The sequence below is a fragment of the Ceratotherium simum genome, chromosome 14, assembly GCF_057802395.1.
Source record: "Ceratotherium simum simum isolate JZ-2026a chromosome 14, ASM5780239v1, whole genome shotgun sequence".
Classification (NCBI taxonomy): Eukaryota; Metazoa; Chordata; class Mammalia; order Perissodactyla; family Rhinocerotidae; genus Ceratotherium; species Ceratotherium simum.
The window spans coordinates 63,704,480-63,729,329 of record NC_141913.1 but is presented as its reverse complement, the minus strand read 5'-3'; the positions used below and the strand labels follow the sequence as shown (position 1 = coordinate 63,729,329).

At 42.6% G+C, this 24,850-nt stretch overlaps 1 protein-coding gene and 1 long non-coding RNA gene across 11 annotated transcripts in view; one reads left to right on the top strand and one right to left on the bottom strand.

Moving 5' to 3' along the window:
- The window catches only part of ATP9B (ATPase phospholipid transporting 9B), a 280,439-nt gene extending 260,525 nt beyond the window's left edge, over positions 1-19,914 (bottom strand). For all 10 annotated transcript variants that reach the window (XR_015554337.1, XR_015554338.1, XM_087439362.1 and 7 more), the window contains exon 1: positions 19,772-19,914. Coding sequence is in view for 8 of the 10 variants with exons in the window: in XM_087439362.1 (XP_087295488.1) it covers positions 19,772-19,881 (110 nt within the window). In the remaining 2 variants the exon portion in view is untranslated. The remainder of the gene's footprint in view (positions 1-19,771) is intronic.
- A 519-nt stretch (positions 19,915-20,433) lies between these two features.
- On the top strand, positions 20,434-21,621 carry LOC147915337 (uncharacterized). The gene is made up of 2 exons (XR_015554236.1): positions 20,434-20,788; positions 21,175-21,621. It is a non-coding gene; the product is annotated as an uncharacterized LOC147915337 (long non-coding RNA).
- Positions 21,622-24,850: the final 3,229 nt, after the last annotated feature.

The window sequence follows — 24,850 nt, the reverse complement described above, 5'->3', positions numbered from 1 at the left end:
AATAAGTACCTGACCGTCAAGAATCCAAAGATAAGCGTAATTCAAAGACAGAAAGAAAGTCCTTGGACGAGAATGCCAATGCCAACCTGCGACCCAAGTTTCTCTACTGTCTTTAACATGTGGTGACTAAAACATACTCCAGCAAGTGGATTAACAAAGTTATTGAGTTATCCCCTACTGTTGGACAGAAAAAACATTTATAATTTCCCATTAAATAATATTTCAGTGAAAGTGTCTGTGCATAGAACATTCTCCATATTTTTACATCAATTTTTTCAGAGATTTCCAGAACTAGAATTGTTATATAAAGTCATAAGTTCTAAAACACTTGATATATATTACCAAATTGCAAATTTAAACTCCCACCAATATGAGTGCTATGAATAATACCAAAAATACTAGAAGCAATTTTACCTTACCCTCATCAGACTGGGGCTGAATACATTTACCCTTTACTTACATGAGGGAGAAGAAAATGGTATCTTGTTGTCACTGGCACCTGTACACTTATGGTGTCACGTGGGGTCCTACTTACAACTATGGCTAAGACTGCTCCCCCTCTTGTACAGAAGATTCAATTCTGCTGGGTATATTCTGGCTGTGTACAACCTGGGCACTCTGCAGCTAGTGTACTCTGCCCATGGCTCCACACTCAGCAGTCCTGGCAGCATCAGTCTCCTCACAGGTAAGTCTTTTATTGAAGGTGCACTTTTTCACCGGCCAGAAACTCAATGTGCCTCTTCAGCTAATGCCACCAGGACTAAGACTGTTTTTGTTAGTGACGTGGTCACAAAGCAGGGTAGGTTCCCAGTGGTCTGCCCTAACTTATTTTTGCCCATAAACACATCTTCAGTGAGCATTCCACCGAATATGTGGTTTTGCAGGAATGTATATACTACAGAACAACAGAAATGGCAATATTATTTCTGAAAGAGTCCATCTCTCTCATGTTGATTTGCCATGCAACCTTTTAAATATATTAGAGTAACTTGGGGAATTTTTTTTCCATTTTTACTGAAATCAGTACAGTTTAAATATGGCTTCATAATGCAACCTAATATCTGATACAACTTACCCCCTCATAATTCATACCCCCTCATAATTCAAGTTTAAAGTTGTCTTTGCTACTTCTCAAAGAAGGCTATTTTTTCCCTATTAGATAGACTCTCAAATCATTTTGTCAAGTTCCAAAAGCAAGCAAACAAAAATGTCCTGTTGGAATTTTAAACATTATACTGAATTTATAAACAAGATTAGGGAAGAACTAGATAAGTGGGCCGTATACAGTTTCATTAAAAAGTTTTATAACTACACATCCATCAAAACATTTTAAATAATTTTATTCATAGACATTTTATAATTTTAATGTTATCATAAAAAGCATCTCTTTTTTCCATTGTATTTTCTAATTTGATAATGCTAACTTAAAGGAACTGTATTAATCTTGCATCTGTCATAAGTTATTATTAGTTTGAAGACTTTTTTTGTAAATTACGATTTTCTTTCATCTACCTCTTCCATGTTGGAGCTTGACATGTCTCTTTAAAGGCACTGACTTGCTCACAGCCCCATCCCCCAAGAGGGTAGTCCTTGAGCAGGTGAGGGCAAGGCGAGCTCTCTACCTGTGACAGCCCCCCCACCACCACAGGTGACTGGAACTGTTGTTTGCAGCAAACCCAGAGCAGCTAATCCACAGGCTGTCCCAAAAGGTGGCTGAGCACAGTTAGCTGAATTAATCTCTTTAATATATTATGCATGTAGTAGCTAATATTTTACTTATATAATTCAATCAATATGTATTTGTTCTATCATAGATTAAATAGTAGGAAAATTATCTTTGAAATTTTTTAATAAATTTTACCTGTAAAGTCTGGACCCACAGCCTTTTGAAGAGGTAACTCTCTGAGCTCTTTTTAATTACTGCAGTAGACAGAAGAACAGCCCCTCCAAAAATGTCCTATTCCCTGGTGTTATGCTATGAATATAATAGGTTACGTGGCAAAATGGAATTAAGGTTGCTAATCAGTTGACTTTAAGATATGGAGATGAGGGCCAGCCCCGTGGCTTAGTGGTTAAGTGCGCGCACTCCGCTGCTGGCAGCCCGGGTTCGGATCCCGGGTGCGCACCCATGCGCTGCTTGTCAGGCCATGCTGTGGTGGCATCCCACCTAAAGTGGAGGAAGATGGGCACGGATGTTAGCTCAGGACCAGTCTTCCTCAGCAAAAAAAAAAAAAAAAAGAGGAGGACTGGCATGGATGTTAGCTCAGGGCTGATCTTCCTCACAAAAAAAAAAAAAAAAAAAGATGGCAGTGTGAGAAGGATTCACTGCCCTGTTGTTGGCTCTGAGATGTGGGTGCCATGAGCAAGGACCACAGAGAGGCCTCTAGCAGCTAACGGCAGCTCCCAACTGACAGCAAGCAAAGAAACAGGACCTTAACCCTACAACCATGGAGGAAATGATTCTCCCCTGGCACTACAGAAAGGAATGCTGACACCTTCATTTTAGCCCCATGAGACCACACAGTTCTGACCTACAGTATGAAGAGATAATAAACTTGTTCTTTTAAGCCACTAAATTTGTGATAATTGTTACAGCAGCAATAGGAAACTACAGTCATATGTCACTTAATGACGAGACACCTTACAAGAAATGTGTCATTAGGCGATCTCGTCGCTGTGCAAACGCCATAGAGTATACTGACACAAACCTAGATGGTGTAGCCTACAACACACACAGGCTCTATGGTACTACTCTTACGGGACCACTGTTGTACGTGTGGTCCATCGTTGATCAAAAAACATTGCGCAGTACATGCCTATACTACAATTACATAGCAACTAATGACATGGTTTTGTTTTCTTTGTATTCTGAGTCAATCTGATAATCCTGCTCTCGGCTACCTGGCTCTCATCCTTCTCCCCTTACTCGAAACACAGCCCTCCAATAAGACAGGGTTGTAAGTAGAAGAGACTGGTGTGGGCAAGTTACACCCTAGCAAAACTAAAAGATGTTCCATACACAGGAGACAGAAGAGTGTGGAGAGCCTTGCACTGTAGCCCTCCCATGCACTCCAGTGGTTCATCAGAGAGAGAAGCAGGCACTGAGGGGAACCAATGCTCACCACTGGCAAAGATTCACTGGACAATCACCTACTAGATACAGGGACCTACGCACAACTACTGGTCCTCGTGTTGTAAAACAGAAAAGAATAAGCCTAAGTAGACGGTGAGTGGATCTTTAGCAAACACCAACTACTGAAAGATCTCTCCTCCTCCCAAGATAATTAAATATTCAAGACAAAAACCAGGGGACCTCTGAAAGTACTGGAGTACAAAGAGTACATTATACTGAAGACTCCAAGGAAGATCATCTCTCAACATCATTACAGGAATGTGAACAAATGCTCAGAAAGCCATTTGGCTACACTGAGTATATACACTCAGTGAAGGATCTGCTGGGCACCAACCACCTGCTTTCACTGAGAACACGATGGTCAGTAACAAACAGACACAGCCTCTAACTCATGGGGCTCAGAGTCATTAATCAATAAACGTAAAGTGACGGTAGTGGCAACTGACAAGACAGTTACCTAGAACTATAAGGATGATGGCTACACTCACAGCTGAAGGGGACAGGAGGAATGCAGCCAAACGGATAGCTGCATTCCAGGCAGAGAGGTGGGTGTGTGTGGAACAACCACGGTGTACTGGAAGATGAGAAAGGAAGCGGCGGTGGCCAGCACAGACGACAGAATCAGGGCACCTCACAAGCCTGGAACGTCAGTAGGAACTTGGCAGTGAAGGCCCTTGCAAATTACATGAAGGACAAACATTTCAGACGAGAAGCGAACATGAGATTCACTCCGCACTCTGGCTGTCCTGGAGAAGCAGTCAGCGCAGAGGCCAAGGCCAACCAGGAGGCTGCTGTAGGAGTTCAGGACAGAGATATGCTGCTTGGACTAAGGAGCTGGAGTGAAAATGGAGAGAAGTGGATAAATTCAAGACATTTAAGAGCTTGAACAGACAGAAATAGGTGATAAATTGGCTATGTGCCCAGAGGACACGAAAGGCCTAAGGACACTGGTCTGTACAGGAGGATGGACAGCAGGACCACTCAGTAGAATAGGAAACACTAGTAGGAGCAGGCTTCTGACAGGAGAGGGGGAATCTTGGGTTTGGTTTTATCCATTTTCAGTTTGAGGTCTCTTTGAAATATGAAGTACGCAGCTGGAATAAATAGGTTTGGCCCTCCAAGGACAGGCAGGAGCTGGAGTGTTCAATGGTAGAAGACAATTTAGAGATCTGAAGAGCAGGATGATTTTTCTGGCTCACCAGCTCCTCTTTCTTTAGGAATCTGGCCTGTGCCCCCGCACCACCCCAGAAGGACTGCTATGTAAACCACATGGGGAGCTCAAACCCCACCATGGAACTGGAGTTGAGAAATAGAAGACAGTCTCCCTCTAGATAACTAAAGCTATTAACTCCTGTGGTAACAGCTGGTGGAGGTTTACGCCATCATGCAGAGTAAGAAACCCAGAAAACTAGTCTTCCAAAAGAGAAGAATTAAACAGACATATACATGTAAAATGAAAAAAAAGTTTCGTGAAAAAGAAGAAAGATTAAATACATGATCTACTTTCAATACAAAAAAAATCGGGTTTTTTTTTTTTAAGCTTAAACCTACAAGAACAGAAAACAAAAGAGGAGATAACAACAAAATGTAGGAAACCAGAAAGCAGATGGATGGATTGTAAATAATTAAGCAGATCCAAGAAAACAGAATCTGAAGCCAGCAGTGAGGGAAGCAAAGATCAAAGTGATCAGAACCTGGGGATCCACCCGGCTGTGGACTGGCAGCACTGGCACCTCTGTGAGTGGGTTTGCAGGGGTGTGAAATACAAATGGACTGACAGCTATGAAGGAAACCTCTGGATCCTTATACTGCCCACCCCCCACATCCAACTAGGCAACCAAACTGCCCCTTCCCTCCTGCAGAGAACTATGGAAGTTTATCCTCCGGGGAAGGGTGGTCAGAAGAGAAACCAGAGTGAGGCTGTGCTGAAAACACAAGACTGAGTGAAGGAACAGTGACTGTGAGAGCCAAGGGGACCTCTCCACTTGCTCTCCTGCTAGTTAATAATTTATGTGGAGAGGAGGAGGAGAGAAAAAGAAGCAGGAGGAGAGAAAGGAGAAGAAATCAGCATCACACCTTTATTGAAAGCTTAGATTGTTAGGCATTAATCTAAGCACTTTAGATATAGTCATTTAATTTCTACTTTTAGACAATTAACATAGGAAATTTTTAGAACAAAAACTCAAATGTCCATAGACAAATGTGGTATATACCTACAATGAGATATTATTCTCTTTAAAAAGGAAGGAAATTCTGACACAAGCTACAACATGACCCTCAAAAACATGCTAGGTGAAATAAGCCAGACACAAGAAGACAAACATTGCAGGATCCCACTTACATGAGGTGCTCAGAATACTCAAATTCATAGAAACAGAAGGGCGCACAACAACATGAACATACTTGATGCCACTGCACTGTACACTTAAAATTGGTTAAGATGGTAAATTTTATGTTATGCATACTTTATCGCAATTTTCAAAAAACGAAAAACTTTGTATGACTGTTGTTGATACCCTGCCCCTCGGCAGTCAAGTAACCGCTGGAAGATGGAATATGCCAAGCTAATTGCTACACCGCGAGTTCTGCTTGTACTTACCACGAGAGCCCCTTCTCCTCATCCTCCTGTTGGCTGCCACAGTTAATGTGCTGCATTCGATATGGTTATCCTAGAAAAGCCAATCCCTTACACATACAGCAATTCACTCAAGAGATCCATCACTCAGGGAACGGGGTTGTGAATTAGACCAAAGACCAGAGTGAAAAGAACTCCTCAGGTTTCCGAGACAAAGAGGCCCTGGAGGACAATGGCTAAAGCTTACTGAGTCCTGACTACGGCCAGGCTCCTGGAAGGTCTGTGCTCTGCATCCCCAAAGAGGAAAATGATAAAGGAAAGGAGAAACTGGGGGAAATATCTGTAACACACGACAGAAAAACGATTCTTTACCAACAGTTCTTACAAATCAATAAAAAAGCAAACACTTTGAATGACAGATGAGCACCGACAATTCACAAAGGAAGAAATACAGCTATACTTACAAAACTATGTTGAACCACATTAGGAACTCCAGCTCTTTCAATAAACACTTAGTGCCCACTATGTGCTAGTGCCGTCCCAAGCACTACAGGTACAGTAGCAAACAGGCATACAAAGCCCCTGCTCATATACAGCTTAAGTACCAACAGAACAAAAACAAGAAGTAAACAGGCTATTTTCAAAGGGAAAAGTGCTAGGAAGACAATAAAAGAGGTGACAGACCAGAAGTGACAGGGGGGTCATCCTTAGATCAAAGAAGCTGAGTCTCAACGAAGTGACACCCGGCTGAAAAGGAGCCAACCAGGTGAAGGTCTAGGAAGACCTAGAAGGAGCTGCAGAGCCTGGAGGGCTTCAGGAGTGTGGCAGGAGTGAGAGAGTCCAGGGGAGCAACACCAAACGCAGCTGCAGATGTTGGGAGGGGCAAGTCCCACGGGCCTGGGAAGCTGGTGTAAGGAATTTAACTTCTAAATGGAAAGAGAAGTCAGTGGAAGGTTTTAAAGCTAGGAATAATTTTTGTTTTCAAAAAAGACTTTTACAACATGCAAATTAAAACAACTGAAATAAATAATTCTTAACATCTGGAATGGCCAACAGTCCTAGATAAGCAGGCACTCTTAATCGCTGGTAAGGGTGTGAACAACTTTTCTGGAGAACAATTTGTGAAGATGCATCAAGAGCCCTTTTTTTTTTTTGTAATGTAAGTAAACTTGAACCTAATTCTAATTATCCCATGAAAATTAAAAACATACACAAGATTTATCTACAAAGGTGACCATCACCAGCTGTGCTGTTTAAAAGCACACCCAGAAAGCACGGAAAAACCTTAACATCAAGGTTAGACCTGGTTAAATATATGATAGAATACCATATTGTCAGTAGAAATATTTAATAATATTAAATATTTTGTTGAAAGTAAATGTGTCAGGAGAAGAAGCAGTCACTTTTTCACCCCTCTTGGAACCCCCTACTCCACTAAGTGTATACTTGTTTGAGTCTCTCCATATAATCTTCTACAAACAACTCCAATTACTATCAATACCATCACAGAACATCCCTACAACAAGCCACTAATCATTTGAGATGATTTAGGCAAAAAATTACATGACCTGTGAAGTAACAGGACTGAAACAGAATTAATGTCTTTCCTCTTAAAAATTCCTTTTTTCTGGGCCGGCCCCGTGGCTTAGCGGTTGGGTGCGCGCGCTCCGCTGCTGGCGGCCTGGGTTCGGATCCCGGGCACGCGCCCGCGCGCCGCTTCTCCAGCCATGCTGAGTCCGTGTCCCACGTGCCGCAGCTGGAAGGATGTGCAGCTATGGCATGCAACTATCTACTGGGGCTTTGGGGGAAAATAAATAAATAAATAAAATTTAAAAAATTCCTTTTTTCTTACTTCTCTGTGTAAGATCACTTCTTTTAAAACAGCCAACTAGAAGATGAATATTTATACAAAATGCAATTAAAATTCAAAACACCACTTAAATATATGATAATACAGTATACAAAATGAGATTTTTAGTCTTTTTCATTAAGTTTCTTCAGCAATTGTGTTGCATTTTAGCTAGAGTCACAATCTTATCAAGCTTCATGCTCGAAAAGCAGTACAATGAGTCTGGAAGATAATGAATATAAGCAACATCATGTTTAGTAACCTTGACTTCAGAAGTGGAGCCTTTGAACTGGCAAGCAATTTATCCCATTTCCAAAGCAATTTTCCTATTGTATTGAAAATCTTAGTTCAGTATTTAAAAACAATAAGATGATGAATAATGGATTTTTTTCAGAGACAGGATAAGCAGAGAATCGTAAGTGTCTTTGTTGCCTGGTGTCATACACACTTAATTGGTTTGTCACTCAAGAAAAATCAACGTTTCCAGCAATTAAGTATAATTCTGGAAACATATTTTTAAAATGAGTAAAAACAATGTGAACAAAGACGACAGAACAAATGATACCAAACCCAAGAGTACTGCCACACTAAGAAATGAAGACAGCTATTTTAACTGCTGCCAAAGGTTTAAAAAAAACTAGGAATTTTCAACAAAACACTCAAGTACTGGAAGGTGCATAATTTACACATATCTAAGTAAAAGTAGGTCAATACAATAACTAGCTTAAACTCACACTTTTATCTTAAGTATCCAACAGATTTATTGTTTCCATTTTGATAAGAAACATTTCAGGGAGTGAACTGATATTAAAGGGAGAAAGACATTTAAAATATGCCTAATGCTTAAACCTTTTTTAAGAAAAATAAACATTTCCCCCATTGCGTGCATGTTAATAAAGTAGAAAAACAAAGCAACAAAGTGCAATAAAGAAATGTGTATACTTCCTTCATCAAATACAGCTTCCAAGTTCAACTGTGTCACTAATGAGTCACTTATTAAAGTAGCAAAACTGTATGAATTACCGAGAAATTGGAACTCGTTCCCTTCTACAGCAGCAGAGGAGACAAATAGTGGAATGGTTGTAAAAAAAAAAAAAAAAAAAAAAAGAACTAAAGCAATAGTGCCTCAAAAGCACGCCCTGACCTTAGTAGCAAAAACAAGCAACAAGGATAAGGGCCAGTCAGTCCCTCAAGCTGAGAGCTGCCCCCAAGTGAACTGTGTACACAGTAAAGTCCAAGTTACTGATTCCTCTTCTAAAATGTTCTGTAAGAAACCTGAATACCAATTTCCTGCCATAAGAACTATACACAAGTTGAGACAAACTTCCCAATTAAGAGTTAATGGTGGGCCGGCCCCGTGGCTTAGCGGTTAAGTGCGCGCGCTCCGCTAGTGGCGGCCCAGGTTCAGATCCCGGGCGTGCACGGATGCACCGCTTCTCTGGCCATGCTGAGGCCGCATCCCACATACAGCAACTAGAAGGATGTGCAACTATGACATTCAACTATCTACTGGGGCTTTGGGGGGGCGGGGGAAGGAGGAAGATTGGCAATAGACGTTAGCTCAGAGCTGGTCTTCCTCAGCAAAAAGAGGAGGATTAGCGTGGATGTTAGCTCAGGGCTGATCTTCCTCACAAAAAAAAAGAGAGAGAGAGTTAATGGTACAATGCCTAATATTATGTAAATTCCAATCCAGAAATTTAAAGATAAGCAGGCAGGTCAGCTCAGGATACATCCTCCAGTGGCCTAAAACCATGATATCCCCAACCATCAACTCTACCTTCATGCTAATACTGTCAGTTGCAGAAAACTAAGTGGAACATTTCTATTCCAGTAGGTGTAAAGAATTTTGTAAAACTGAGTGAACTACAGATCCCTTTTAAAAGAAATTCTATAGACCTCAAGAATACGTCTCTGATTCCAAGGAATCCTGGGCATTTTGATAAATGTTACCTTTTTTTTTTTTGATAAATGTTATCTTAAGAATAATTCTGCACTTTAAAAAGGCTTTTCAATTATAAGCCATCACAGCAAAGGAAAAATTTCATCTTTAAAACTAGTAAAGTGTTGTTTTTGTTTTGGGGTTTTTTTTTTTGTTTTTTTTTTTTGGTGAGGAAGATTAGCCCTGAGCTAACATCTGTTGCCAATCCTCCTCTTTTTGCTGAGGAAGACTGGCCTTGGGCTAACATCCATGCTCATCTTCCTCTACTCTATATGTGGGATGCCTGCCACAGCATGGCTTGATGAGTGGTGCGTAGGTCCATGCCCGGCATCCGAACCTTCGAACCCTGGGCCGCTGAAGCGGACCACGTGAACTTAACCATTACGCCACCAGGCCGGCCCCTAAAGTGTTTTTTAGATCATCATCACAATTGTAAGTTTTAAGATTCAGAGAAAATTGTGTATAGATCTGAGAATGAGAAAACCAACAAAAAAAATCGTGTTGCCTCTACCAAGAAACACACTAATATTTTAGAGATAATCAGACAGCCATCTGTTCTCAGCATGAGTCTCTTTCTAAACACTGCAGTTTAACTATTATAATATTGCAAATGCCTCTAAGCAGGACCAATAGCTACACTACAAACAGAAGCAAGGAGAAGGTACTAACAGACATGGATAAACAAGATAACGCCCAACGTCATTCACTCTTTTTTTTTTTTTTTGCTTTACTGCAATGTCTTTATTGCATTACTGGAGCAAGTTGGCCAGACTGTCCCCTCTTGGGGAAGGTAAAAAACAAAAAGACCAAAAAGTATCTGCCCTCGCCTTCCCTCCACCCTCCCCGTCATTCACTCTTCATTCAAACTGTGAAGATAATCTGAATGACACAGGTACCGTTTAAAAGACAGAAATGAAACATCAAATTAACAAACACCTTACTTTTACTCACATATTCATAATGCAAGAGAGAAATAGAGAGGCCAGCCCCGTGGCTTAGCAGTTAAGTGCACATGCTCTGTTACTGGCGGCCTGGGTTCAGATCCCAGGCGTGCACCGATGCACCACTTCTCCGGCCATGCTGAGGCGGCATCCCACATACAGCAACTAGAAGAATGTGCAACTATGACATGCAACTATCTACTGGGGCTTTGGGGGAAAAAAGGAGGAGGATTGGCAATAGATGTTAGCTCAGAGCCGGTCTTCCTCAGCAAAAAGAGGAGGATTAGCATGGATGTTAGCTCAGGGCTGATCTTCCTCACACATAAAAAAAAAGATAGAGAGAGAAATAGATTCCCCACACGACCATATAGCAAATGACCTTAACAAGTAATTGTATTACTAGTGAACTATTAAATATTATGTGTGCCCTACAATATTCCATTTACCTAATAACATATTAAAAAAAAAAAGCACAGGAACATCCTCACCCTTGATAATAAAGCAACATGATATTGAATTTTTTAACATTTATTAAAACATACTCAAATCACATCTATTCTTGTCCTGGAAATTTTCATAAAATACAAACCCAAAGATAAAAATTTTTATACAAGTTGTAACAATTTACCACCATTATATTTTAAATATATGGTGTCCTAAACTGGTACGATTATAATGAAATAAAAATAATTTCACTTCAAGGAAAACCCGAGAGCCTTTAAAATACATTACTACAATTCCTTACACATAATGAGCACAAAATGACATTTTCATACGGTCAAGGAAAAAGGCTTTCAAAGCTCACAAGGAAAAAGGCTTTCAAAGCTCACAGAGTCCATATCAAAGCTGTTTTTTTTTTTTTTTTTTTTTTTTTTTTACAACAAATTAGTGTTCAATTGCCAACATGGAGAAAAAGGCCTCTTAATATAAACTTTCATTTTTGGTAAATAAAAGACTATACTAACTTCCATTTTTAATTTTTAGTTGTATTCTAATATACAGCACACATTTCCCAAAATTAGAAATATTAGAAAAATCATAATTTTGATATAAAACAAACTATTCACTTTACAGTTTTGAAGTACGAAACTAGTGATTTGTTCCATATTAAGTCAAAAGTACACTTAAAAATGGTTAGTTTTGTTACATATATTTTACCACAATAAAAAGTCTATAGAAACAGAGTGGGGGAGGAGACCAGGAAGGGGCAACCTAACAGAAGAGAACTTTTGGACAGCAATGCCCATCCCCACCTAAAAATAACAGAAAAAAAGCACAGCCCCCCCAACACTGGGCAGCAAAGAGTGAAGGGGGCCCGGCCTCTCACACTCCCAGCTGTAGGCAGACACTCTCCCACTGCCCAGATGGTGTCAAGTGAGGCTGGCAGGGGAGGGGGGGCGGAGGCATGGAGACCTTTATCCCAGCAGTACCGTAGGGCTCAACAGGGATCACAGACCTCCACCCCAACCAGCCTAAGACGCAGCCCTGCCCATCCCTACTACTGTCAGAGGAGGCTGCAAGAGAGGTGAGAACCCTAACCACCACCCAGAGGTAACAGCCCCCCATGCCATGCTGAGGGAGACCACAAGTTGTGGTAACAGGCATCCCTCCTCCTCCCAGCCAAAGTGATATCAGCAGAACCCAATGCGGGGCCTCAGACCCCCACCTCTGCCCAGTGGTAACAGGGCACCCTCCCCTCCCAGGTGTCAAAGGGGTTGTATAGGGAACCTGGCCTTTCACCTCATCTGACGGTCACAAGGCAGTGTCACCCACACCCGCCCCAAAGTGGTGTCAGAGGAGGCCTGATAAAACAGAAGACTTAAATAAGGCCCAGAGCTTCATAGCATAATACCCAAAATGCCCAGGATACAATCAAAAATCACTTGTTATACCAAACACCAAGAAAATCTCAACTTGAATGATAAAAGACAATCAACAGATGCCAACATCAAAATGAGGCAGGTGTTGCACTGACCTGACAAGGATTTTAAAGCATCCATTATAAAAATGTTTCAATGGGCAATTATGAACATGCTTGAAGCAAATGAAAACAATAGAAAGTCTCAGCAAAGAAATAGCTAATATGAAGAAGAATCAAACAAATTTTGAAACTAAAAAATTTAATAACAGAGATTACAAAATTGAACGGATAGGCTCAGTAGCAGAATGGAGAAGACAGAGGAAAAATCAATGAACTTGAAGACAGCACAACAGAAATTGCCCAATCTGAACAGAAAACAGACTTAAAACAAAGGAGCAGAAACTCATGACTACATGGGACTACAACAAAAGATCTCACAAGGTGCCACTAGAATAGCAGAAGAGATGATGGAGTATTCAGACGAATAATGGTTGAAAACTTCTAATCTGACAAAAGACATAAACTTAGATTCAAGAAGCTAAGCGAACCTCAAACAGTATAAACTCAAAGAAATATATGCCAAGACCCATAGCAGTCAAACTATCAGAAACTAAATAAAAAGAAAAAAGCCTGAAAGTAGTGAGAAATGACATCTTACCTACAGGAAAAAAAAAAAAAAAATTCAAATGACATCAGATTTCTCACCAGAAATCATGGAGGCCAGAAAAAAGTGACACAACATTTTCAAGTGCTGAAAGAAAAGAATGGTCAAACTCAAACTGTAGATCCAGTGAAATTATCCTTCAGGGAAGAAAGGGAAATAAGACATCCTCGGATGAAGGAAAACTAAGAGAATTTAGTAGAAGGTCTGTTTCCAGCAGACCTACCCTAAAAGAACAGCAAAGGAATTCTTAGAACAGAAATAATAAAATAAGCAAATTTGGAACATCAGGAAATAACAGAACAAAAGAAATAGCAAAAATATCAGTCAATACAATAGGTTTCCCTTCTCCTCTTTAATTTTCTAAATCATATTTAAGAGAAATAATCAAAAATTATAACTGTCTGATGTATGGTTCTAATTGTATGTAAAGAAAATATTTATGTACTTTTACATATGTAAAATTTAAATATAATTTAATAAGATAATTCCATTACCAATAGGGGGGAATAAAAGGATGTAAAGAGGTAAGGATTCTACACTTTATTCAAATTGATAAAATACTGACAACAGTATACTGTGATGAGTTACGTATATATAATGTAATATGTAGAACTACCACCAAATAATATTTGTACAAAGAGTTACACTGAAAAACACCATAGGTAAATCAAAATGGAATTTTAAAAAATGTTCAAGTAACCCACAAGAAGGCAGGAAAAAGAAAACAGAGAAACAAAAAAACACAGAAAACAAAAAGTAAAATGGCAGATGTAAGCCCTAACTTATCAATCATTACACTGACTGTAAATGTTCTAAATATATCAATCAAAAGACAGACTGGCAGAATGGATAAAAAATATAAACAATCATATGCTGACTACAAGAAACTCACTTCACACATAAGTAGGTTGGAAGTAAAAGGACGGAAAATTATACGCCAGATAAACATTAATCAAAAGAAAGCAGGAGTGGCTATCTTAATGTCAGATAAAGTAAACGTAAGAGCAAAAAAATTACTACAGACAGACATGGAAATTACATAATGATATAAGTGTCAGTCCATCAAGCACACAAAGCAACCCCAACCACGCATGCACCAAACAGACTTGTGAAACATGTGAAGCAAAAATTGATAAAACTAAAAGGAGAAATAGGCAAATTCATGATTACAGTTAAGAGACTTCAACAACCCACTCTCAACAACTGATAAAACAACCAGACAGTAAACTAGCAAGGATACAAGAATTCAACACTGTTAACCAAGAAAATCTAATCAACATTTCAAAACGTTTCCCCCAACAACAGCACAATACACTTTCTTTTCAAGAGCCCCAGAAATTCTTACCAATATAGACCATACCTTTGGTCACAAAACAAACCACATGAAATTTAAAATAACTGAAATCACACAAAACGTGTTCTTTGACCACAAAGGAATCATGCTAGAAATTAGTAACAGAAAGCTAACAGTAAATTTTCCAAACACACTTCTAAATAATCCATTGGTCAGAGAAAACATCTCAAAGAAAATCAAAATACCAAAATTTGTGGGTCACGAGTAAGTCAGTGCCAAAAGGAAAATTTACAGCACTAAATGCTTACATTAAAAAAGAAAAAAAGTCTCTAATCAATAATCTAAGCTCCCACCTTAGGAAACAAGAATGAGAAGAGAAAAATAAAACTAAAGCAAGCAAAAGGAAGGAAAAAATAAAGAGTAGAAATTAATGAAATTGAAAACAGAAAACTATAGAGAAAATAAATAAAGTACAAGATAGCTCTTTGAAAAGATCAAACTTCTAGTAAGACTGACCAACAAAAGGAGTAAAAGCACAAACCGCCAACATCTGAATGAAACCACATCAAAAGGATAATAAGGGAATACTATGACCAACTTTACACACATAAATCTGGCAACTTATCTGAAATGGATCAATTGCTCAAGGGGCACAAACTATCACAATTCACCCAATATGAAACAGATCATTTGAATAGCCCAATAACTATTAAAGAAACTGAATCTGTAAATTAAAAGGCCCAAAAAATAAATCTCCAGGCCCAGATTGTTTCACTGGAAAATTCTACCAAACATTTAAAAAAGTAACAACTCTACACAATGTCTTCCAGAAAGTAGAAGAGAAGGAAACATTTCCCAAATATCAGGGGTAAAATCTGACGGTCATTGCCATTCTGCTCATGAAATTTAAAGTCTAATGAGAAGATAAGCATTTACAGTAAAGTGCAATCTGTGCTATGATGGGAAACGGTACTACAGGAGCCTGGCAGGGGCATCTAATTCTATCCTGGCTGGAGCTGAGATCAACAAAGGCTTCAGAAGTAGAGTGGTTTTAGATGTTAACCAAGTCAGGAATATAGCCATTGAAATATGAAGATTTGCAAATACCAGAAGAATTAGCTAGAAGAGTCCAAAGTTACTGTCTCTGGGATGAGAGGCTAGGGTAAAGGAGAATGAATAAGTGGGATAGAGAGCCACGGTATGTTAATGTAAACCTTTTACTACTACTAAACTTTTTAAACTATACATGTTACCATGATAAAATACAACCAAACTTCACAAAATAATATAGAAGCACAACTTCCAGTCAAGATCCATTTCTCCCTGCTCCTCTCACCTAAGTCCAACTATAAACCTTGGAAATAAAGCAAGTACCAACCAAAGGAGAGCTCTGGAAGGTGGTAAAAAGGCAGCAGTGAGAGGAAGAGAGGACGGTTTGCAACCCAGGACTGGAGGAACAACACAGTAGCAGGATGTCTTACATGTCCCCACCCACAGAAGGAAGGATGCAGGTGCAGGGTTCCCTAACTCCCAACCTAGCAAGAGAAGGCAGCCCAGGAAGGTCATTCCTCCCCTGGATGGAACGAGAGTCTACTACCACCAGCAAAAGAGAGCAACAAGTGGTCATGGGAAGTGGCGTCCCTCTCCAGGGGCCTGAAACTCCCCAGTCTGACCAGGGGACACTGGGGCATCTAGGCAGCACTACCTAGGGGAACCCTGCCGTAACAAGAGGTTAGAGACCTCAGGAACCTTCTGGTTCCCCGGAGGCCTGAGACTCCCCTCTCTCACCAGGGGGGCAGCCAGGCAGCACCACGTGCAATCCCACCACAGAAGCAGCCAGTTGAGGAAATTGCTTCTATCCACGGCTGACACTCCTCTCCTCTGCCCCAAGACACCAGAGCAGCAGGAAGCACCAGCAAGAGGGGTTTGGCCACAGAAAGCCTCTTAGTCACAGCAGTGCTGAGACTCCTTTCCTACCCAGACACACCAGGGCAGCCAGGGGGCACATAGGGAGGGGGGTTCAGCCACAACCACCCCCCAGCCAATGAAGCCACTTCATCCACATGGGATGACTCTTTTTTTTTTTTTAAAGACTTTATTTATTTGTTTTCGCCCCCAAAACCCCAGTAGATAATTGTACGTCACAGCTGCACATCCTTCTAGCTGCTGTACGTGGGACGCGGCCTCAGCATGGCCAGAGAAGCGGTGTGTCAGTGCATGCCCCGGATCCGAACCGGGGCGCCAGCAGCGGAGCTCACGCACTTAACCGCTAAGCCACGGGGCCTGCCCAACACTTTCGTTTTTTTTGTGAGGAAGATCACCCCTGTGCTAACATCTGCCAACCCTCCTCTTTTTTTGCTGAGGAAGACTGGCCCTGGGCTAACATCCGTGCCCATCTTCTTCCACTTTATACTGGACGCCGCCCGTATAGCATGGCTTTCCAAGCGGTGCGTCGGTGTGCACCCGGGATCCGAACCGGTGAACCCCGGCCTGCCGCAGCGGAGCACGCACGCTTAACTGCTTACACCACCGGGCCAGCCCCAGGATGACACTTTCATCTCTTACCAAGAGACATCAGGCCTGGGCAAAGCCCTTTTGCCTCAGCAGCATAAGCAGAGACAAGTAAAAACCCCAGCAGCACCACATAAACCAAGGAGACCAAAAATCACAGCACAAAGGCCCTGAAAATTAAACTCTCATTGGAACCACAGCCTACAAACGTAGGCCAGAACCCGTGTGCTAAATCTAAACACGGTGACTACCTGCTAAAACAAAAGATATAAATAGGCTCACAGTCTCCTGACATAACAGACAAAATGTCCAGAATACAAGAGAAAACCACTGGTCACATCAAGAAACGCAACACTCACAATGTGAATGAGAAAAGACAATCAGCTGACACCAAAACTAAGATTAAATCAGATACTGCAATTATGACAAGCATTTCAAGGAGCAAATATAAAAGTGCTTCAACAATCAATTACAAATTCTCTTGAAACAAACAGATTATAAAACTAAAAAATACAATAAGAGAAATAAAACCTCACTGGATGGGATCAACAGTAGAGTGAAGATGACAGAGGACAGAATTAGGGAACTTGAGAACAAGTCAACAGAACTTACAAAATCTGAACAAAACAGAGAAAAGAAACTGAAAAAAAAACCAAAAGAGCCTAAAAGAATTATGTAACACTAACCAAAGATCCAACATTTGTATCATTGGAGTCCCCAAGGTAAGCAGAAAGAGAGTGGAAACAAGAAGAGTACTTGAAAAAAATAATGGCTAAAAACTGCCTAAATTTGGTGAAACAAAAACCAACAGATTCAAGAAGCTTAGGGAATACCAAAAAAGATAAACCCAAAGAAATCTACACCAAGATACATCATAATTAAACTTCTGAAAACTAAAGACAACGAAAAAATTTGAAAGCAGCCAGAGAGAAATGACATATTACCTATCAAGGAACACCAATTTGAACGACAGCAGACTTATAATCAGAAACCATGAAGGCTGGAAGGAAGTGGAACAAGAGTTTTCAAGTGCTAAGAAAAGAACTGTCAACCAGGAATTTTATATGCAACAAAACTGTCCTTCAGGAATGAAGGGGAAATAAAGACATTCTAAGAAGAAAAAAGTCTCAAGATTGGCTATAGGAAGTTCTTCCAATCGAAAGAATCTTGTAACATCAGGAGAAAAAGAGCAAAAATATGGGTACATACAATAAACTATCCTTATCGTGACCTTTATAAATCATATTTGATGATTTAGACAAAAAGTATAACACCATCTGATCCTCAGGACATGATATTTAAAGTGTTGGGGGGGTGGTGAGTAAAAGGACTGAAATGGAAGTAAGGTTTCCACACTTCACTCCACATAGTAAAATCTGGATAATAATACACCATGGTGATAAGTCACATATGCATATTGCAATACCCAGAGAAAACACCACAAAAACTATATATAAAGACCTACACTCAAAAACACTGTAGAGATATCAAAAAAGTATTCAAGTAAGCCAAAAGAAGGCAAGAAGAGAAACACAGGAATGAGAATCAGAAGAAACAGAAAAGAGACAATAAAATGGCACACGTAAGCGCTATCAATAACTGCCCTAAAGGTAAATGGTCTAAATACACCAATCAAAAGACAGAGATGGACAGACCGCATAATGCAAAAAAACGATCCAACGAGAAACTCACCACAAATTCAACAACATAAATTGAAACCTAACATTGTGCAAACATTAATCCACAAAAAGCAGGACTGGCCACATTAGTATCTACTAAAGTAGACTTCGGAGCAAGAAAACTACCAGCGACAAAGAGGAACATTACATAACAATAAAAGAAACAATGTGCCCGAAGACAAAGGGATCCTAAATGTGCACATACAAATGACAGAGCCTCAAAATGGAAGAAGCAAAAACGGACAGATGCAAATTTTAATGGAAACCTACTGTGAAACAGGTGGCATATTTCCAAACAATGACGTTCTAAAATCAACCACTTCCAGAACTACTAATGCAATTACTCTTATAGATAACATCAGGGAGGAAAGGACAAACGTACTTCTGAAGAATCCACTTCCGGCCAAACACTAAACACGGGCACCTCACTAAGTTCCCCTGTAATCTTCAGTAATCCCATAAGAAAAAATATTATCCCCTATTGTACAGCCAACGAAATGAAGGATCTGAAACAAGTTACCTAAGATCAAACAGCTAGCAAGTAAATGAACCGAGATTCAATTCAGCTGTTTACCACTGTATTATGTACTACTCTGAATATGTCACAGCCTCTCAAACGGCCCAAACCAAAAATTATTCTCAAACTCGAATCCTGAAGCAGTTGGACATTGAAATCTGTATTTTTTCCATGTTTTAAAGGTTAACTGCTTCTGCGATTCCTTAGGAATAAAATTTTAATACCTACAAAGGGCAATATTTCCCCTTTCTGTAAGTTTCTTTTTCTAATCATAAAATGTAGTACTCTTCTCTTTGGCTGAGAAATAACTTCAATACGAGCTAAAACCAAGTATGGTATGAGACTTCCACTGAAAATCAAAGGTCTGAACGTTTTACTTCTACCACTAAACTCGCTGTGGTCCCATTAAACAATTTAGCCTTTCTGCATCTCCGCTTCCCATTCCCAAGAGCAAAAGTTCTTGTCAACAACAGTACTCTGTGAACACGTTTAAGTAAAAAGGGTGCTCAGCACACACCCTGACACGTCTGCACTCGGCCCCCCGTCCGTGAACCAGCGACCCGGGAAAGCGTGCACTCGGAACGCGGACTCCACGCCGCGCGCGCCTGCGCCCTGCCCGCGACCGCACGGGGCCTCGGGGCGGCACTCCCGCGCCCGCCCGCCCTGGAGGCCGCGCCGCACCCGAGCGGCCGGCGGCCGGGGCGCCCAGGGTGGGGCAGGGCCGGGGCGCGCCGGGCGGGACCCAGACCGGCCGGGGCTGGGGGCTCCGGGGCGGCCACTGGGGGGGGCGGGGGCGGCCCGTCGTTACCTGCTGGGCCGCTCGGCCCCCGGCCCGGGCCCCGCCGCGCTGTAGTAGGCCGCGCGTTTGCGGCCGGCCGTCGCGCTGCGCACCGGGTACAGAGGGATCTGGTCCGCCATGTTCCGGCCGCCAGCATCCCGCTCCTCCCCGCTCCCGTCGAGGCGCCGCCTTGCCCCGCCCTCTCCCCTCAGCTCCAACCCCGCTGGGGCGCCGCCCGCGCGCCCCTCCCGCCCCGCACCGCGCGTCGGGGCCTGATGGCGTCACCGCGGGGCCAGGGCGTAAGCGGGAGACGTGACGCCCGAGGCCCCGCCCCCAATGCTTCGGGCCTGATGACGTCACCGAGCGGCGAGGGCGCGAGCCGAGCCGTTTGGCCCTGAGGCCCCGCCCCGGTGCTGCGCGGGGTGCGCGTGCGCATGCGCGGCGGCGGTCCGTCGGAGCGCCGGGGCCGCGGGCGCTGTCCCTCGTGTCGGGAGTGGGGCCCTCGGCCAGCGCGCCCCTGCCCCGAGGGCCGCCTGAAAGCCCGGGGAGCGCGCCTGCCGAGGGCCTGCGCAGGGCGGGGCGCGTCTCCCCGGTTCCCGCGCGAAGCGCCCGCACGCCCGGGACCGCAGCCCCGCGCCGCCCTCCTCCCCGCTGCTGGCCCGCCGAGCGCGGCCCGGGCGCCCCCCCGAGTCCCGGCGCGCCCGCCGCTGGGTTCCCGGGCGCGGGAGGCGGGCAGCCGCCTGCGGGGCGCCGGCCCCTCCCTCGTGGGCCGAGGAGCGCCTCCCCGCTGGCCCCTCTGCCCCCGGCGCCCAGGGACTGCGGAGGAGGCCGTGCAGTCCCTCCGAGCTGCCGCCCGACTCGTACCCGAGGGTCTCCCTTCCCGCCGTCCTCTGACCTCGCCCCCGTCGGCGGAGACCCGTCCTGCCCGCCCCTCGGCATTCCGTGCTCTCGCGCGTGGGCTGTGCCTGGCCCCGACCTCAGGCGGGGAAGCAGTCTCCGAGGCTGATTCCTGCATGCTCCTTGCCCCACCTGTGCTTTGAGTTTCTGGTATTTTTAATTCCTCCTTCCTCACTCAGTCTTCTTTCTACATGCAAATATGTTCAGGTTTCCCCTATACTTATAAAAATTCCCTGGATTTTATTATTCCCTAAGATTTCAGTATTCCCTTAAATTGCCTCCAGAGAATGGTCTAATTATTAAGTCTTCAGAGAGTCCTGAACTTTGCTATTGTGTTGTTAGTTTATATTTAAATGTTATTAATTTATAGCTTAGGAATTTGGTCTGACCTCTTTCCATTTTTTTAATTTGAGGTTTTCTTCTTGGCCAAATATGCGGTCAGATTTCTGAACTATTTATATACAAAGTGAATAGATTTTATATTCCAAGATCCAAATGCTAAAGGTCCTGAAGTCTTCCTTTTACCCCATCCCCAGGAGGTGGTCACTTTGGTCGTGTTCCATGGAAACTTGGAAAGACGTGCGGTCTGTTGGGAGACACGACTTGCTGTGCAGTCACTTCTCAAGAGGACGCTCACTTGAAAAGAGCCCTAGCGCTCCCCACTTATTCTAGGGAGCAGCCGGCCACAGAACACCTGCCACCCCCAACACCACACAATCCGTCCTCTTGGAATGTCCCCAAACTGCTCACTTGCCCCCTCAGCCAACCAAGCACAGTCAGAAGTACCTGAAGACCACTTGAAACGTCTCCCCCACCTCCAAAAATCCCACCTTGATAGAATGCTTGCCAATCAGAGACTCAGGGCTTCCTCTTTTTACTTTGCAAGACTTCCTCCTTGTGGAAGGCCCTTGAACTCCTGCTAAACTCAAGTGACAGCAGGTGGTTCCTTTGGTGCAAGTTTATGAGTAAACAGCCCTTGTTAATTTTGTCTTGGATTTAATTTTGTCTTTGACAGTTTGAGTTATCTCAATGACTGTATTTTTTACTTTGAAGATTTTTCATCGATTTTTTTTCCTAATCCATCCATTCTTATTTCATTTCTGCCTGTTTTGTTTCATCCTTTCGATTATCTGGAGTGAAAAACATCTTGATTGTTGATTTGTTAACTGTGTGTCTTAGCATTAGATTTCTTCAAATGTCTTGGAATTTAGGTTTGCAGGCACATTTTAAGTGGGAAGGAGATACTTAGGCTCTGCATTCCCCCTCCCCACTCCCCCCTCTTCCTGTCCTCCCCTCTTCCTATTTAGCAAGATTGCGGTCTCCACCCTCCTCCAGAACCCAGTCCCACCGTGGCATCTCAAGGCTCTCAGTAGTAGGGTAGCATGCCAGATATAGAGTCTGCAGGCAGCTGAATTCATGCTGGTTCTTCAGTTTGGGTCCATGTCTTCCTACCTCTAGGTTCCCACCGGGCTAAAAAGCCCTAGGCAGCTGTCAGCAACAGGGTTTGATTGGGTGGTTGTTAGTTGGTAGGTTGTTGGTTTGGTTGGTTCGTTTAGCTTCCTACCCCAAGTAGGACAGCCTCACCAGGCCCCTGGAGTGAGCCCATCTCCCACTCCATCACCTACTTCCAGAGCCAGAAGCCAGCAGGCTGGAGCCATGCTCACCTCTCTGTGTTCTGCTCCAATAATTTTGCTGTTTTTAAGCCCTGCTATGTCTTTTTCATTCTCTATTTTCATAATTTATATATTCATTATGGCTGTATCTTTGAAGCAGTGGGTTCAACATGAGCTACTAGCTTCTAGACTCATCTTGACTAAATATCTTCATATATTACTTTTTCAATTTAGAAAATTACTTGTTAAAACAATTAATATTCTTAAGTAGTTGCTCCCACTTTCTGGTTGTCAGTTAGCTACTTAGCTGCTTTTTATGTGGCTTAAATACAGTCCACTCCATGGACACTGCCCTCGAAGGACACAGTGACCTAATTGCTAAATGAACTTTACTCACTCTTTCCCTTTCTCAGACTCACTGCAGCACTGACTTGTGAGACCAGGTGCTCAACAACTGACATTGTAACACCAGCTAGATAACCACACTCAACAACTGACATTGTAACACCAGCTAGATAACCACACTCAACAGCTGACATTGTAACACCAGCTCCTCACCTCGCTCAACAGCTGACATCAGGTCCTTGAATTTTTCCCTTTTGTGATAACTTTGAGACAATCATCAGGCTCTCCTCCTTTACGAACTCCATCTCTCTTGGATATTTTTCTTTCACAGCCTACTCATTTTAAGTAAAAAACACCCTCAAGTCGTTTTTCCAAATTCTGACCTTTTCTGGCTCTATTTCTGCATTGCTAATTCAATTTAGCAAAGATTCTTCATTCCAGTTTTGTGTCAAGGTGAGTGATAGGTATTGTGGGGATACGACTGTAACTAGACTTAGTGTCTGCCCTGTGGGAGGTCTTACCTGGGTAGGGAGACATCTGCAAACTGCTGATGGTAACTTAGGGCACAAGGAAATACTTCCCATGACATAAGTACAAAGTTCTGTCAGGATCTTAGCGGGAACAAGATGGCGCGCTTGAGGCGTTCAGCTGAAGAGAGTTTAAGAAAGAGAGTGTTTACAGAGGTGTGGGTGGGAATCAGAACACCAAAGAGGGTTGACGGACCACTTGGGGCAAATGAGAGTGGAGGACATTATGGCCCCCAGGCTCAGAGGCTGGACGCGGGCAATAGCGCTACCAGAATCATCCTGAGGAGGAGCCCTGGGCACCAGGCTACCCGCAAGGGGCCAAGGCTACACAGCCGGGGTCAGCACACTGGGTGGCAGGTACAGTCTACCCATGACCTGTTTGGTAAAGGAAGTGTTTCTGGAGCACAGCTACACTGATTTGTCGACAGTTTCTACGGCTGCTTTTGTGCTACCGTGGCAGCATCGAGTAGGCACTACAAAGGTCATATGATCGCAAAGCCTATTTACTATCTGGCCTTTACAGAGAGTCTGCCAACCCCTCATGCAGAGGACCACAGCCTCGCTAACACCTGGGGAGCAGTGGGGGCGTGCACTGACAGCGCAGGTGCAGAATGAAAGTCCTATTGGACAGCACTTCCCTGGAGCGATCACTAAATAAGTAGTGAAAGAACGTTCAACTCACAAGCTAATGGAGGGGGCAGTGGAATAATAAAAAATACTTCATTAATCCAAAGAAAGGCATGAAAGGGGTTAAAAGAACAAATGGATGAAATAGCAAACAGGTAAAAGATGGTAGTGTTACACCTGCATGTCAGTTTATGTATATTAAATGTAAGCAGACTAAATATCCCAATAAAAAGTCATATTGGATTAAAAACCAAATCCAGCTATATGCCTGAGGTCTAAGAGGCCTCACATTAAATATAAAGTCACAGAAAAGTTGAAAGTAAAGGATAGAAAATATAAATACATGCCATGCAATCACTGGTTGTGGTCACATCCCTAGAAGGCAAGTCCTACCAGTGTCCTCCACCTTTTCCCAGAAGAAACCTGAGGCACAGAGAGGTTAGGTAATCTGCCTGAGACCACAGTGCTCTACTAGCACAGCCAGCCTTCCAACCCAGGTTCTAAAGTCCGTCTTAACCTCTAGCCCAAAGTTTCCAGCTGAGTTTTAGGAAGAGAATTCTGATAGCCAGAACTTGGAAATAAAGCAAAAGGTAGGTTGGCATATTTTTTCATGTCATATAAAGGCACAGGCCCACCCAAAGACAAGGAGAAGGTACTTTGTTCAACTCACTGTTTACTATTTATTAAAAGTCCCCAACTTAGTGATATTTCATGTTAACTTGACAATTTTTGCCAGTAGAGATACAGATAATTTCTGTCCAGTAAGAAAATATAACCCCAACGGATATAGTTTATTGTCCTTTAGGCTGTTAATCAGTTTTGTATATAACCCAGGATTCTTGTCCTAACATTCCTTTATTAAATCACCGCCACATACCTAGGGTCCTGAAATACTCTTTGAACCAGTCTTAATATCTTGTTTATTATATCTTCCCACTTAACAACCTGAATAAAATTTTTGGCACGTGTTCGTTATGTACCTGCATGGGAGTTATTTTACCTCTTTGAAAATTATACTTTGGCAAAAAGAAAGACAGATTTTCAAATGTTAAAGAAGAGCTTCTTTATGTATTTCTAAAAATGGGTGACACTGGGTATCA